This window comes from Camellia sinensis, chromosome 4 (assembly GCF_055761805.1).
Source record: "Camellia sinensis isolate YWXY chromosome 4, ASM5576180v1, whole genome shotgun sequence".
In the NCBI taxonomy this organism is placed as follows: Eukaryota; Viridiplantae; Streptophyta; class Magnoliopsida; order Ericales; family Theaceae; genus Camellia; species Camellia sinensis.
Window position 1 is genome coordinate 9,799,028 of NC_138964.1, and position 16,560 is coordinate 9,815,587.

Genomic DNA, 16,560 nt, shown 5'->3' on the forward strand with positions numbered 1-16,560 from the left:
AGTAAATGAGTGAAAATTATAAAATTAAATGCCAACGACAGACTAACGAGTAAATTAATATATTTATTGAAGAGTTAAATTGTATCATTTTATAATCTAGATAGAAAAGTAATAGTTCGTGATAGTTTCAATAAAGATAAGTAAATTGATACTTTATGATAGCTTTGGGAATGTCAAATAATACAAGGGGTGTAGGACATTTTCGTATAACGGAAGAGAATCCTACCATGACATTCAATTGCAGAACAATCACGAGTTCAATGAGAGAAAAGTATGTGTTGAAAACTTTGACAATTGCCTCAACAAATTTTAATTTTTCTATCTACAAAATAGAGACAAAGAGACATAAAGTGAAATGTAAGAAAAAAAAAAGTTGGTCCATTTAATATTCGAGCAATGATTGAGATAAAGAGTTATAGACAAGCTGGTCCATTTATAAAATAGTAATTATAATTTTATAAAATTCTAATTATAAAACAAAGTAAAAAAAATTATATAAGACAACAAAAGAAACATATCTTTATATACTTCTTTGTAGGAGTTAAATTAAAACATTTGTTAGAAATCATTTTCATTTTATCATTTAATTTTATTAACATTCTAAATTCAATGATATATAAAAATATTTAAATTAATTAATATACATTCAAGAAAATAAAAAAAAATTAATCGTTTTTATTTATTGGATTAAGTGGATGGGCTTGGAATTTGAATTTTTTTGCGGTTAGGATTGGAATGGTTAGATTAGTCTCGATGTCGGGTCGAGTTTGGGATGACACATATCCAAACTATTCCTCTTTTTCTTTTCCTATTATATTTTTTTTCCCCTCGATTTATCCTAATTGTGCCTCATCTCTCTCTATTTCTCATTCAGATTCCTTTATTTCGCTCAAATTATTGAACGATCAACACTGATAGTTCTTTCTCACTAGATTCTTACTCTTTTAACCTCGATCTCCTCTTTCTACTTATATGTCTTTACACCAGATCCTTGAGTTTGTTGCTGCTCTCTCTATCTATTTCAACTCTATTGTAGTTGATGTTACAAAATTTTGTGACTTAATTACGATATTTGTGGTTTCTGAAGGGGCAAATTATAAAACGGGTCGGATCCAAGCCTTGGGCCGGTCCAATCAGCTAAGCCTATGTAACAACCCTAACCCTTAACTAACGTTAATTCATGCTTAAGTGTGCCTAACAAGTGATTAAGAAGAAATCATGAGTTAATGTCATGTATATTGCATTATTAATGTGCCTCTATCTATTTAGCGTAAAAAGATCTGTTTATGTTTTAGTTTCGATTTGCGAATTGAAGGCCTTATCGACATCCGATACAGAAATTGATTTGATTTATGTGTTAATTAGAATTTTTAGGATTTTATAGTAGGTTTAATTGAAAATTCATTTCGGAATGATTAAATAAGATTAAATTAATCTCACTTAATTGCCTATGACTTTAGCCAATTAAACACCATTTCTTTTATGATTCCACTCACCTCTTCTCATCCACTTACATACACCTTTGAGCCTATTCTACAATAGAAAAACGTGAGAGTGAGAGTAAGAGAGAGAGAGAGAGAGAGAGAGAGAGAGAGAAGGAGGATTGAAATCAAAAGCAAGAGGAAATGAGAATTGCTAGGGAATTCAAGGAGATTGGAGTGGGACCTTAGAGAATTCACCAATTAGAGCTTTATTGAGAGGTTGAGGTATGAATTCAACACCTAGATTAGGATGGACAAAAAAAGAATGAAAGAGCATAGATCATATCATGTATGCATGCATGTTTCATAGCATTTTGAAGTTGATTTTCAAGAATTCCCTCATGTATGTCTTGAATTTACCTCAATTCTGGGAAATCGTTGAGTTTCATGTTGTTTTGTAACATTTGATCATGTTTTGAGGAGCTTTGATTCAAAGAATTGCATGCATGTTATGTTCATGGGTTATTCTTGAGTTTCAAGTTGAATTTTGTACAATTGGCATGCCTTTGGGCCATGGTTTCTTGAAATATCGTTAATTCATGTTGCTTTAGGGTCTTCATGTATTTTTCTCAAGTTTTGACCCAGAAAAATTGAGTTTGAAGTTTTAAAGGTTGAGTTTTGTGCTTGAGGATCAATCTGGAAATTTCAGATTTTTGATCCACGCTCGAGCGGAGGACTTTACGCTCGAGCGTACACTCTGAGTACATGCACTTTCGCTCGAGCGTCGAGAGTCACGCTCGAGCGTGAAATGCATATGCCCAGAAGTTCATGTGTTTTGCAGTCCACTCGAGCGAGGGAATCCGCGCTCGAGCGAGGGTCTGAGTCTCACGCTCGAGCGTGGGTTGAGCGTCCATCGAGCGTGAAAAACATGCAACCAGTACTTTTTCAAGAGTTTGTAGTCCGCTCGAGCGAGGGAAGTCACGCTCGAGCGAAGCTTCATTGTCTGCATGTCCGCTCGAGTGGGAAAAGCCACGCTCGAGCGTGGACCCTATTTTCAGCAAGTTTTGAAAAACGTTTTCCAGCACATTTTTGCATCCTCATTCCATCCTAGGCATTCCTAGGCCATGTTAAGACTCCATAATGAGGATTAAAGGCTACAAGCACACTAAGAGCAATGAATTAAGTTATGTTCAGTTTGAGTGTGGACTGTATGTATCTATCATGTTATGTAGGTCACGCGCCTCGAGTTAAGTGAATTGCCCACTTTGTCATCTAATTGGAGCTACCAATTATCTGTGAGTAATAACTCTGTAAAGTTATGTTTAACTATGATTATTTTCTAATGATATGAGATGATAAGTTTCTGAAATGCTATGTTTTGTGTGAATGAATGATTGTCCAATTTTCTTTGAAACAAAATTGTGGTATCCTTAGCAGAGGCCCTCGCTCAAGGGACATAATACTGTAACTTATGGTCATGAGGCCCTAGCCCGGGGGAAAGAATACCGTGGCCCAGGCCCTCGCCCGGGGGAAATAATATTGTGGCCCAGGCCCTCGCCCGGGAAAAACAATATTGTGGTACAGGCCCTCGCCCGGGGGAAATAATATCGTGGCCCATGTATGAGATATGTTACCCGGTACCGGAGGTTCCATTATGGAACTTGATATGCTTGACCAAAGAGACATGTTTAAGCTAATGGATGTACCACACATGATTAAACAAGGATAAGACTATGATTCTATTTCACTATCTGATTATGATCCTGAAATGTTGTCAGACAAGTTATGGACATCATTCATTAAAGTCTTTACTTTGTTATTATTCACTGGGCTGTCGCTCACTGTTTATATTATGTATGTAGGTGAGCAGGCACGTGACCAGGTCCAATTGACGGCCTAAGTTTCAGTTTTGTCAGCCAACCGTTGTGCCTCCCGAGGAGATTCCGATTGAAGTCAATTTTCATGGATGTTTTTATAAACATGATAGGCTATGTTTATACTATGTTGTGGTTGGTTAAAATGTCTGATATTGTAAGTTGTAACACTGTTATGAAATTTTAAGTTATCTATTTCATGTATGTCCACACAGCTCTATGGACTATGTATGTCTTGATTATTTGCTTCCATAGCCCCTGCTATATGTTATTATGCCTAGAGGCCTTTGGTAATTCAAGAATTACTAGCTGGTTATGATGCTAAACCCATAGGGGCAGGTTTGGGTCGTGACAGCCTAAACCCAAGTGGGTCAGGCAAATGTACGGGCTAGTCAATTATGCCCATCTCCATAAAGACGGGTCTTCTTAAGTCCTCAAGTTAGGCCTAACTTGCAGTGGAAATGCCAGTCTAGCCACGATGTTAGGTTGGGTCGAGTTGTCGAACTCAATCTATGGACCGAACTGATGGGCCGAACCCATTATCAGAACCAAAGTGGGTCGAGCCCACACAAAGATGTTTAAATGGGCTAGCCCATCTCTATAAGCAGTCTTACAAATGGCCGATCCGAGGCACAATGGTACCGAGCTGAGGAAACCTCTCAGAGAAACGTAGAAGTTATGAACACATGCACATGAAAGCTGCCACCTCAGTTAGTCCCTTCCCCCTAGAATCACAGAAACAGTTAACTAACGGAATGTGACCTGTTATAAGCATGATTACAAAGAGCACATACTTTCATTGTTAACTACCTTGAGGTTCCCCACCTTGAGCAAGGTTAAAGGAAGCCTTGAAGCACCAAAGCTCCATGAATCCATCTTGGGTAGCAAACAAAGTCTTTTATATAAAGATTCACTCTCTTCACATTGAAGGTAACTGAACTCATCCAACTCTACTCACTTAAAACATAATTGAATTCACTCTACACTTTCCTCTCTCTACACCTAGAGAGAGCCTCTCATCTTTTCTGACCACTTACTTCCAAATCGGAGGGGTTTTCCGGCCAATCTCGATCGGGCAACTCTAAAGGGTTTTGTGTTTGTAGGTCCTTAGTTCCTGGATAGTCCATTCAGTCGTGGAGCTCCGATCCACTTTCATCTAGTGCGGGGTTCAGTACGCACAATTGGTGCGGTAAGCGTGGATCCCTCATCTCTGAGCTTTGCATCTAATTCTAACGATGAGAATTTAGGATATTCCACTCTCTACATCAACTCTACTAACGGAAAAGACGAAGGATAAAGGTCTAACGTTGCCAACTGTTCTGGAGGAGCAAATCAGAAACAACAACCGGACACCAGACTCTGTTGAGCATTGACAATTCTTTGCTGGTGGCTTTTCTTACCATTTCCTGTTGGAGAAGGATCATAAGGATTGTATAATTGATTCCATGGGTATAAAAATTCAAGAATTGAAAGCGCAGCTCAAGAAGATGATGGGCGACCCGACGGAGAAGAGGATCGATGTAGAGCCTTCTTGCCAGCGTCAGAAGAGTCCATCCTTGGAGCCACCAACGAAGAAGGTCCCTAGAAATGAGTCTGTACAGTGAAGTCAGCCAACTCTGGTAGAAAGTGGAGCAGTGAGCAGCCATACTCGTGGTTTACGCCGGAAGAGGGCTAAGAGGCAAAAAAACAGTCAGCTAGCAGACGCAATATCCTCTTTGTCCTCAAGATCTTCGTACCTGGTCAATCGGAAACAGAGAAAATGAGCAACAACGGGAACGAAAAGCTCAGTACCTTAATCACACTGTTCATCAAAGGGAGCATCGAGCAGTGGATTGGCTTGTCTCTTTTCCTTTCTCTCCAGATATAGAAGCTATGAAACCTGCCAAGAAGTTCACCCCACCGAAATTCACACAATATGATGGGAAGTCAGATCCACTCACACACATCAGCCACTACTGATAGGTGTTGTCTTTATGGAATCGAGATGGGGCGCTGATGTGCAAGGTCTTTCCATCCAGCTTGGGAGAGTCCGGACTCCAATGGTTCGATCGTCTTCCTGCTGGATCAATCTACGACTAAAAGCAGCTCTCTGCAGAATTCTTGGCCAGATTTGTTTCCAACACCAAGATCCTAAAGAAACCGGACACTTTGTTCGGTCTCCGAAAGGAAAAGAAGGAAACACTGCGTAACTACGCAGGAAGGTACTGGGAAGAATACTACGATTTAGAGAAAAATATCTACAGTGAACAAATGACAGTATTGTCTTTTGAGCATAGCCTGTGGTCAGAAAGCAAGGTGAGGAAATCACTTACCAAGCGCCTAACCACTACATTGAAGGATTTACGTGCCAGAATTGAGCAATACGCTCTAGGAAGATCAAATTCCCATGGAAGTGGCATCGGTCGAACAGTCGAGCTAGGGAGATCGACGAAGGACAGACGAAGGAGAACCCTGAGAAGTCGTAGTGAACGAGGTAGATAAGTCTAAATCCCATGAAGCAGTTGTCACAGTGTTCAAAGAGCTTATTTACCTTATCATAGAGAAAATCAAGAAAGAACCATTCTTTACTTGGCCAACAAAGATGTTAGGAGACCTAACTCGGATCAACCAAAAGCTCAGGTGTACCTATCACTAGGACATGGGGCACATGACTCAGAACTATAGAGCATTGAAACAACATTTGGAGGATTTGGTAGTTGTTGGGCACCTCCAGGAATACATCGATCCAGACAAGATCGTGACCGAACAGGGGAATCTCCCATCACAACCAAATGCAGAGCATCCCCCTTGACTAGTCATTAATGTAATCCATGGCACAACCAGTCTCGAGTGGGAGGAGGTGCTTCAAGAGGAAATTGCAAAAGCTGTACAAATTCAACAAGTAATGTCAGTTGGTCCAGCACAAAAAAAAGGTTAGAATGATACTTAAGTCCCCTTTATGTACTGTTTCATTTACTGAGAAAGATTTAGAAGGTATTTAACATCCATACATTGATGCATTGATTATAACTGTGGGAATTGAAAAACAATTTAATATGAAACGAGTTCTGCTGGACCAGGGTAATGCCGTGGATATCTTGTATTATGATTTATTCAGAAAGCTTGGTCTTTCTGAGCAATATTTCACCCCAGTAACAACATTGCTGGTCGACTTCAATTCCTAACTCGAATGGCCACTTGCCTGTAGTAGTTGGGACAAAGACTCTTCAGATAGAATTCTTGGTTATAAACACTTCATCCCCTTATATTGCCATCCTTGGTCGGCCACAGATTCACCAAATGAAAGTAGTCCCTTCAACTGCCACTAGCTCATCCCCTTCCCAACGGAGCACGGAGTAGAGCAAATCTTAGGGGACCAAGTTGCATTAAAGCATTGTTTTATGGCAGCCATGAAGGCTAAACAGCTCTGTAATCGGGTTCAGATAGTTGAAGTAGTAGAACAGCTTGTGTTGGAAGATGCCAGAGGAACCTTAGTCGAGAAGATAATGGAGGATTTGGAGAAAGTTTTAGTAAAAGAAGGCGACCTTGAGAAGTACTTTCTTATTTTTACCTCGCTAGGCCCTAATGAGAAACTTCAGTTATTGGATTTAATGAGGGAAAATATGGAGGTATTTGCATGGTCAGCATATGATACTTCTGGCCTAGATTCAGAATTTGCTTGCCATAAGCTCAATGTCAATCCTTCAGCTCGGCCCATCGTGCAAAAGAGCTGAAGATCCTCAGTTGAATATACCGAAGCAGTGATTGCAGAGGTCGATAAGCTCCTGGCAGCGGGGGCAATTCGGGAAATTCAGTACCTACAATAGTTGTCCAACATAGTTTGAGTCAAAAAGAAGAATGGAAAAGTGGAGAGTCTGTGTCGATTTTACTTGTCTCAACAAAGCTTTTCCGAAAGATAACTTTTCCTTACCTCCCATAGATCAACTTGTGGATTTAACAGCTGAACATGAGCGAATAAGTTTTCTGGACGCCTACAGCGGCTATCACCAGATACCTCTGTTCGGCCTAGACCAAGAGAAGACAACATTTATCACTCCAAGAGGCACCTACTACTATAAAGTAATGTCGTTCGGCCTTAAAAATGCTGGAGCAACTTACCAGCGGATGGTAACTCAGATGTTCAAACTATGGAAGCATATATAGATGACATGGTGGTTAAAAGCAGACTTGTTACAAACTACTTCACTGATCTAAGAGATGTTTTTAGTATCCTAAAAACCCATCAACTTCGCCTCAATGCCTCGAAATGCACTTTCAGTGTAGGAACATGGAAGTTCTTGGGGTACATGGTAACTCATAGAGGAATTGAAGCAAATCTGGATCAAATTAAAGTAATACAGGAAATAGAGATACCGACGATAGCCAAGGAACTACAGAAATTAGATAGAATAGCAGCAGCACTGAACCAATTCATTAGTAGATCCTCAGACCGAATGAAGCCTTTTTTCTAACTAGTGAGCCCTTTTTTTTTTTTTTCTAACTAGTGAGCATCAAGTAAGTCTTGGAGTCCTAATTTTAACCCTCTAGGTGTCACTCTCTCTTAAGAGATCCTACACTTCCTGTCGTCGACTTAACCGCCTTCGTCTCCACTGTCCTCTCTAACTTAAACAATCTATTCGATAACGCCCAACCCCCTGCTGTGACGACAAAACCCTAGATGTATTCGAACTCAATTACAAACTGTATGTACTTCATAATCACCCAAAGTCCTTACTTTTACTGTTATTATCTGGGATTTGTCTGTGCTGAGAGGAAATTTTCAAATTTAGGGTTTTCAAACAGAGGACTTGAATTTTTTGTATGATTACATAAAAAAATCAAAAACCCATCTTCATGCTGTCCCATTTCCTTTGAAGAAGCTTGATTTTTTTTAGGTGTAATTTATGAGATTATGTGATTTTGAAGACCATTTGAGCCTTGATTGTTTGTGTTATTTAATGTTTTGTGGTTGAATCTATGTTGCTCTAGACTTGCTGGATGTGTTAGATGATATGTTATAACTGCTATTGAAGTTTTGCTTTTGCATTCTTACAATTAGTTTTTGCATTCTTGCATTGTTCAGATGGTAATATGCTCAAATGGTGTTCAATGAAATGTCAGAAAGAGTTACATGTCTAAGTGTCAATTTGGTACATTGGCTTTGTGAGCTTTTGAATTCCAATGGTGTCGTTTAGTAACACTTACGTTTTCAGTTTTCTGTTTATATTTACAAAAATTTAAAAAACTCAAATAAAACTTGTTTGGTAAAATTTTTGATTTATAAATCAGTGGTCTCATTTTATAAATTTGGCCAAAAAATGAAAACACAAAAAATGTATTTCCGTTTTGAGTTTTGAGTTTTTTTTTTATTTTTTTATTTATTTTTATTTTTTTTTTATCACCCAACACTAGCCACCACCTGCCATCATTTTCTACCACCGTCTTTCGGCACCACCACCAACCACCCATCCCCACCATCACCTGCCACCACCACGTACCACCCACATGCCACCACCCGCCACCACCACTCACCAGCCACCACCCACCTGCCACCCACTCACCACCACCACCCACCTCTCACCGCCGCCGCCGCCGCCACCACCACCACCACCACCATCACTCACCACCCACCTGCCACTACCACCCACCATCCACTCGCTACCACCCGCCACCGTCACCCACCCACCCACCCACCACCACCACCACCACCCGTCACCACCCACCACCACCACCACCACCACCACCACCCGCCATCCGCCACCCACCACCTGCCACTACCACCGCCACAACCACCCACTCGCTACCACCTACCACCTGCCACCGTCACCCACCCACCCACCCGCCGCCATCCGCCATCCGCCACCCACCTGCCACCACCACCCACCAACACCACCACCCACTCGCTACCACCCACCACTCGCCACCGTCACCCACCACCACCACCACCACCACCACCGCCGCCACCTGCCATCCGCCACCTACCTGCCACCACCACCCACCACTACCACCATCACCACCCACTCGCTACCACCCACTACCCGCCACCGTCACCCACCACCTACCCGTCACCACCACCCACCTACTATCCGCCACCTACTTGCCACCACCACCAACCACCCGTCACCACCACCACCACCACCACCACCCACTCGCTACCACCTACCACCCGCCACCGTCACCCACCCACCCACCCACCCACCACCACCACCACCACCACCCACCTGCTACCACCCGCCATCCGCCACCCACCTGCCACCACCACCAACCACCCGTCGCCACCACCACCACCACCACCACCACCCACTCGCTACCACCTACCACCCACCACCATCACCCACCCACCCACCACCACCACCCATCCGCCACTACCCACCACCACCAGCTACCCACCACCCACCGTCAGCACTTTCAACCACCGTCTTCCGCCGCCACTTGCCACCACTTGCCATTTCTCACTATTTTTTATATTTTAAATTTTTTTAAAACATTTTGTCAATTACCAAACGCGTTTGTAGTTTATGTTTTTTTAAAAATAAACAAAAAATAAACAAAAACCAGTTTATAAAATTTTTGTAAATATAAACTGAAAACGTAAACGTTACCAAACACACCCATTAATGTTCGTATAATTTTTTTTTATTTTATTTTATATATTTTCTGTTGTTTAGTATTTTAGTGCCAATTATTTGGGCAGTGGCAGTAGTTGTACTGCTGTTTAGTATTGGCTCTCTATCATTTTCTATTTACTCAATGATGAAATTTGTTTATCTTTAATTATGGTTTTCTCCCTCTCTTACTGTTAAATCAAAGATCAAAATTGCTTCTGTATAATTAATTTGAATGGATTCAAACTATGCGAAGTTCAAAAGTGAATCGAAATTATTGAGGGTGTTATTTGACTATAGCTTCTTTTTAGTAGGTGTTTAAGGTATGTTCTTGCATGTTGGTTCTCTCATCCAGCTGAAAGTGCATCTGTTTATTCATATTCTTTTGTTGTAAAATTTTCTAGAGAACTATACTTGTTTGCATTCATATTGTTGTGCTTTGGCATTCATGTACAATGATTTGAACGAGTTTTGAAATTTATAGTTTGTGTTACTAATATATATATATATATATGTAGATTTTGAAGTATAATGAATCTAAAAATTTAGGATGAATGCATTGATTTTCTGTCTTGTTTTTATTTTTTATTTTTTTCATTGTTTCTTGTGTCTCGTGATAATAGCTTTGGTTATTTGCTCTTAATTTTGTTGTATAGTTGAATTTCTTAGGAACAAAACCCTTGTATATTTTTTCACTTTCTTTTGTTTTGGTAATGATTTGATTTTTTTTTTTTGGAGTGTTATGTGGGGTTCAATTTAGCCATGGAAAGGGTTTTAACAAGCAATTGGGAAAAATAGTGCCTTAAAATGAGTTTCTATTGGTAACGACATTGCTATTCTTGTCTCCATTTTTTTGAAATGAGTTTCTATGATTCAAATGGATTTTATGAATTTGAAATGGTTTTTATATTTGCTTATTATGCACAAGCGCTCTCATTTCTATGAAAGAGATGAATCTTTAGAATTCGAGACATACGAAAAAGATCATGTTGTTGCCACTACAATCCGAGACGTACACTACAAGAAATTATAGCTTTGGCGACTAATTTTGCCGACTAAAGTCAATTTAGTCGCCAAAGGTGTACACATTAGCTACTAAAAATGTTTTGGTCGCCAATGGTATACACATTAGCTACCAAACATTATTTGGTCCCCAATACTAAGACGTATTAGCTACTAAACTGTTTTGGTCGGTAAATGTGACCTACTTCGCTACTAATGTCATATGTAGTCGGAATAGTCTCCACTAATGACGACTAAGTACATGTTAGTCGTTAAATATTAACTTTTGGCCGACTAAATATCACAATGGTCGCTAATTGTATAATATTTATAAATTATTATTTTTTATTTTCGTATTTCTTTAATTTTTGGCTACTAACAGCACTGTTAGTCGTGGAAATAATTGGTTTCGGCGACTAATTGGATTTTGGTCGCCAAATAATGCAGTTTCACCGACTATGTTTTTGGTAGCCAAACGTGCCACGAAATTGTGGAGGGAATATTAATTTTTCATTACATATATTAGCGACAAAAATAATTTTTGGTCGGTAATAAATATTTTTTTCTTTTATTTTCATTGCAAAAGTATTCCATTTCCCTCCCTCTCGCACTCCCGCCTCTATCACTGCTTTGTCTCCATCGCAAGAGTTGTTGTATCATCCCCCGAACTCCCTCCCAGGTATCTCCCTCTCTCTCTCTGTATCTCTCTCTCCATTTCTTAAACATCTCACAAGGCCTCTTGGTTTCCCCTCTTTCTCTCTCTCTCTCTCTCTCTCTCTCTCTCTCTCCCTGTTTACACACACAGACATACATGCATATATATATATATATACACACACACAAATCATATATTCATAACCTTGATTCCATATATACTCGATTATATACACAAATCATATGTACACTTACGCCTCTGCCCTTTTTTCTACAGGAATAGTCTCCATCGCCCGAACTCTCCCGAACTGGATCATCCTCCGAACTCCCTCCCAGGTATGTCCTCTATTTCGCATCTGTCTCTCCCTCTCGATTTCCTTCTGTTTCTATCCGTCTCTGTTTACACACACACACACATACATACATATATATATATATATATGTCAAAACACATCGAATATGAAGTACGAAATGCCCTCAATTAGGGCATTGTTATTGAAATGTGATTCAAATTAAAAATTAGGGCAATGCTTGGGGTGAATCAAGCCATTTGCTACATAAACTAGGGCAAAGTCTTGTAGTAGTAGTACATATAAAAGAGGAATTTTTATGGTTTTGAGTAAATAAACTAGCTGCTCGTTGCTTTTGGATGCCTTGGTAAGAATGTTGAGGTACTTAATATATACCTACTGTTCTTTTTCATAGTTGCATTTCTAATGTATGAATTTGATGTAATATGTGGAGGTTGAGAATCTTGACATATGAATGATTTTAAAATCTACAAATGAATAAGTATTCACACTTGAGGTAGGATATTTTGTGTCTTGGAAGTACCTGAAAAGAGATGCAGTCATCATAGTTTTGGTAAAACAAGGGCAGTGATTAGATTGTCTTTGTAGATTCTTTGGTTGATGCTGTGTTCTTGAATGAACATATAGTAGTAGCTTGGTACCCATGGATCATGACTTTCGATCTATTGGCCTAGCTGTGTATGTTTTTTTTTTTTAAACATTTGGTGTCACACTGCATTTTAAGTTGACATATGATTGTAGAATATAATAATATTGTAAGTGAACATTCAGGGAATTGACTAACCAAAAGATATTCTTGAGATTAAATGGATTTTATTTTCTATGTACTTGTGATCAGCTACATTCATCCTTTGTCCTTGACCTTAGTTTTTTTTTTTGGGTTTTAAATCATGGGTTGCATTTCTTAGTTTTCCCTTTGGTGCCTTTGAGACTGGGTGCAATTATTGATCTTTTTGCTTATGAGAAATATATCTTCCTTGACGTTCTCTAAAGTCTTTCTGAGATGCATTCGTATTTTATTAATCATCTCCTGTATTGCCCGTTGCCGCATCTCTTCCGCAATGCTATGAAATTTTTTCCATAAAAAATCATTATGTTCTTGCTGATCAGAATATTTAATTCAGTTTTCTGGAAATTTATTTTTGGTAAGCTGAATGGGGTGATTTAAATCAGGTTCTGAATGGTTTCTATCAGAACAAGATCTAGTTTGTTTGAGAATAAACTTTTTTTTTCCCTTTCATTTGTGAATGAACTCTTTTCACTTGTTATTATAATTTATATAGAGGGTTGCATCAAACTGGCATCTTTTAACATATGAGCCATCACATTTTCATTCTAGTATTACCTATTTCAATATTCAACACACTTAACTACTTCAAATTGAAGGAAGAAAAAAAAAAACGGAAGGGGAAAAACAGTGCACCTCTACTATGCTTGGGGTGAATCAAGCCATTTGCTACACTTAATTGTTTTCATAAGTTTATTATTTTCGTAAACATGACCTTTTCAAAAGGAATTTTTATGGTTTTAAGCTAGATATACAATTAAATCATACATATGGTTAGCATTGCCTAGCGTAAATGTTTACTTTTGTGCTATGAATAAGCATGGTAGTTTGTGGATGGATAGCATTGCCTTGTCTTGAATGGATAGCATTGACTTGTTAAATTCTTGAAAACTACTTGGAAAACATGATAATTACATGTGAGTAATATTTAAACATCATTACATAAAAAAGTACAAGGAGGCTGCTCTTGGTATGGGAACTGAGGAGAATATAACCTCGATGCTTCCATTTTACTTCAGGTTGGAAATTTATGATGCTTGCATCATGGCGGCATATTGCTCTTGTTGCCTCCTTAGTAATTTAATTCCATATTTCCAAAGAAGGAGAAAACTCATTTATGGCCAAAGCTTAGGTTGAAAATGTGTGAATATGCATTTGCGGACATGCATAGTAGCCATGTATGATTTTTTGTTTTGTGATTTTCAGAATAGGATGAATGTTCTTTTCTCTTTTATTGGTGTTTCTGTCTTTACTTTTTTTTTAGTAAATAACATGTCATGCACACACACTGTGAAGAGCATGAAAATGTTTTTGATTCTTTTGATATATCATTCTATTATTGACCATATGGTTTCACTAGTATTAGTGCTCTACTAGTTATGTTATCTAGTGGTCCAAAATTACGGGTCATTTCTTGAATTAACTTCCATAATTACGCATTGTTTTAGAACAAATCGTGTCATAAAGTCCCACCTTAAAAGAGATTTATGTGACAAGCCAAACAGTGAATGAAAAACAATATAATCTATCTCAACTTGAAATGCGTGTTCTCATTTGTTCCTCGGTTAATCTTTGTGTAAGTTGTAGGTGACAAAATGGACAAGAGTTAGATGACGATAAATAATAGGCTGACAAGTAAAGAGTATCAACAAGGGGTGAAGTCATTCCTTGATTTTGCTATGGCAAATTTAGGCGTAGAGGATGAAATTAGGTGTCCGTGTGTCGATTGCATTAATGGCACAAAATATAGCAGACAAGTTGTGTGGATGCACTTGATTCGAAGAGGAATGGCATCTTTGTATATAACTTGGGTGCATCACGGGGAACATGTTCCCATGTCTCGTCCTAGTGCATCAAATGACCAATGTGGAGGTAGTGGCGAATGTATGACAGATATCGATGATCCACCTATGGATGAATTGCCTATTATGTTGCAAGAAATTTACGTAAGTGGTCTTATGGATGATCATACTGACAAGGAACCTAATGGTTTGGAGAGGGAGGATTTGCATAAGTTCACTAGGTTATTCGAAGATGCACAACGCAAAGTTTACCCGACATGTGAAAAGTTTTCTGTGTTATCATTCGTCATTAAGATGCTTCATGTGAAGGTGTACAACAAATGGAGCAACAAGTCATTCGATATGGTTATGCAGGTATTCAAGGACATTCTACCAGAATGTGATCAAACAGTTCCATGAACACTTTATGATGCTAAGAAGTTCTTACGTGACTTTGGTTTGGGATATGAAACAATTCATTCGTGCAAGAATGATTGTGCACTATTTTGAAAGGAGAGTGCTAATTTGGAGAAATGCCCTACATGTGACACGTGTAGATACAAGTTGAACGATGATGGTGGTAAAAAGATTCCACACAAGGTATTACGGTACTTTCTATTGACACCGAGGTTGAAAAGACTGTATATGTCCAAAAAAACAGCCGCAGATATGAGATGGCACAATGAGAAGCGTGTGGATGATGACATATTAAGGCACTCGGCCGATGGTGAAGCATGGAAGGACTTTGATAAGCAACATCCGACGTTTTTTGATGACTCTCAAAATGTAAGGCTAGGGCTGGCAACAGATGGTTTCAATCCATTTGGGAATATGAGCACATCATATAGCATGTGGCTCGTAATCTTAATGCCTTACAATCTCCCACCGTGGAAGTGCATGAAAGAGCCATGTTGCATGATGTCATTGCTTATTCCCGGACGTTCGGCACCGGCAACCATTAATAGAAGAATTGAAGAATTTGTGGGAGCATGGTGTGCAAACATATGATGCATCGAACGGGCAATTTTTTAGAATGCATGCGGCGGTAATGTGGACCATAAATGACTTTCCTGCGTACGGTAACATGTCAGGGTGGAGTACAAAGGGTTACTTGGCTTGCCCTAATTGTAACAATAATGCATTGTCCGAGGGATTACAAAGTAAAATAGGGTATATGGGTGCTCGTTGCCACTTGCCTGAGAACCACACTTAGCGAACAAGTAAGCTCTTCAATGGTTAAACAGAGCATAGGTCCAAACCTTTGGACTTATCGGGGGACCAAATACTAGAGCAAATTGATTCTGAGACTTACAAGCCGTATGGAAAACACCCACAAAATCGAAAATGACAAAGGAATGAACATCAAAATTTGAATTGGAGCAAGCAACGCATTATGCTTGACTTGCCCTATTGGAAAACGTTGAAGCTTCGACACAATATTGATGTCATGCATATTGAGAAGAATATATGTGACAATGTCGTTGGGACACTTTTGAGCGTAGATGGAAAGAACAAGGACACAGACAAAGTACGCTTAGATTTGGAGGACATGAAAATACGTAAAGAGTTACACTTGAAAAGGCGTTCTAATGGGTCCTTTGAGAAGCCTCTTGCATTGTATGCATTGTCGGTGAAAGAGAGAGAAGGCTTTTGTGATTTCTTGAAATAAATGAAGTACCCTGATGGCTATGCAGCAAATATCTCCAATTGTGTGACCGCTCAAGCTGGAAAATTATCTGGCCTCAAAAGTCATGACAGTCATGTCCTTATACGACTTCTTCCAATTGGGATGCGTGGTTACCTTAATAAGGAAATCGGAACGACACTTTTTGAGTTGGGAAATTTCTTCAAACAATTGTGTTCAAAGACATTGAGGCGTTCAGATTTGCATAAATTGGATGAACAAATTGTACTCATACTTTGTAAGCTTGAGATGATTTTCCCGTCGGCTTTTTTCGATGTCATGGTCCACTTGGCAATTCACTTGCCTCGAGAGGCTATGCTTGGAGGCCGAGTACAATATCGATGGATATACCCAATTGAGAGGTATTAACTCAGCCCTCGTATTACTATCAAATTTTAGTTAACGCTTTACTGCTGATATAAATATTGCAGTATAACATTGTCATCGGCTTGCAAAATTAGG

The 16,560-nt window shown here is 39.2% G+C and overlaps 1 protein-coding gene across 1 annotated transcript; it reads left to right on the top strand.

Annotated features, from left to right (window-relative positions):
• Positions 1-14,243: 14,243 nt before the first annotated feature.
• LOC145823573 (uncharacterized) lies at positions 14,244-16,083 on the top strand. Its single transcript, XM_082923053.1, has 3 exons — positions 14,244-14,789; positions 14,928-15,272; positions 15,841-16,083. The coding sequence occupies exons 1-3, from the start codon at positions 14,244-14,246 to the stop codon at positions 16,081-16,083; spliced, it is 1,134 nt and encodes a 377-aa protein (XP_082779179.1).
• Positions 16,084-16,560: the final 477 nt, after the last annotated feature.

Bases quoted from the DNA above. Each gene is read 5' to 3' on its own strand.
- LOC145823573 (XM_082923053.1), top strand. From the start codon at position 14,244: ATGACGATAAATAATAGGCTGACAAGTAAAGAGTATCAACAAGGGGTG. The intron at 14,790-14,927 runs GTATTCAAGGAC...CTATTTTGAAAG, and splicing joins CATTCGATATGGTTATGCAG to GAGAGTGCTAATTTGGAGAA. The intron at 15,273-15,840 runs GTAATCTTAATG...AAAACGTTGAAG, and splicing joins CATCATATAGCATGTGGCTC to CTTCGACACAATATTGATGT.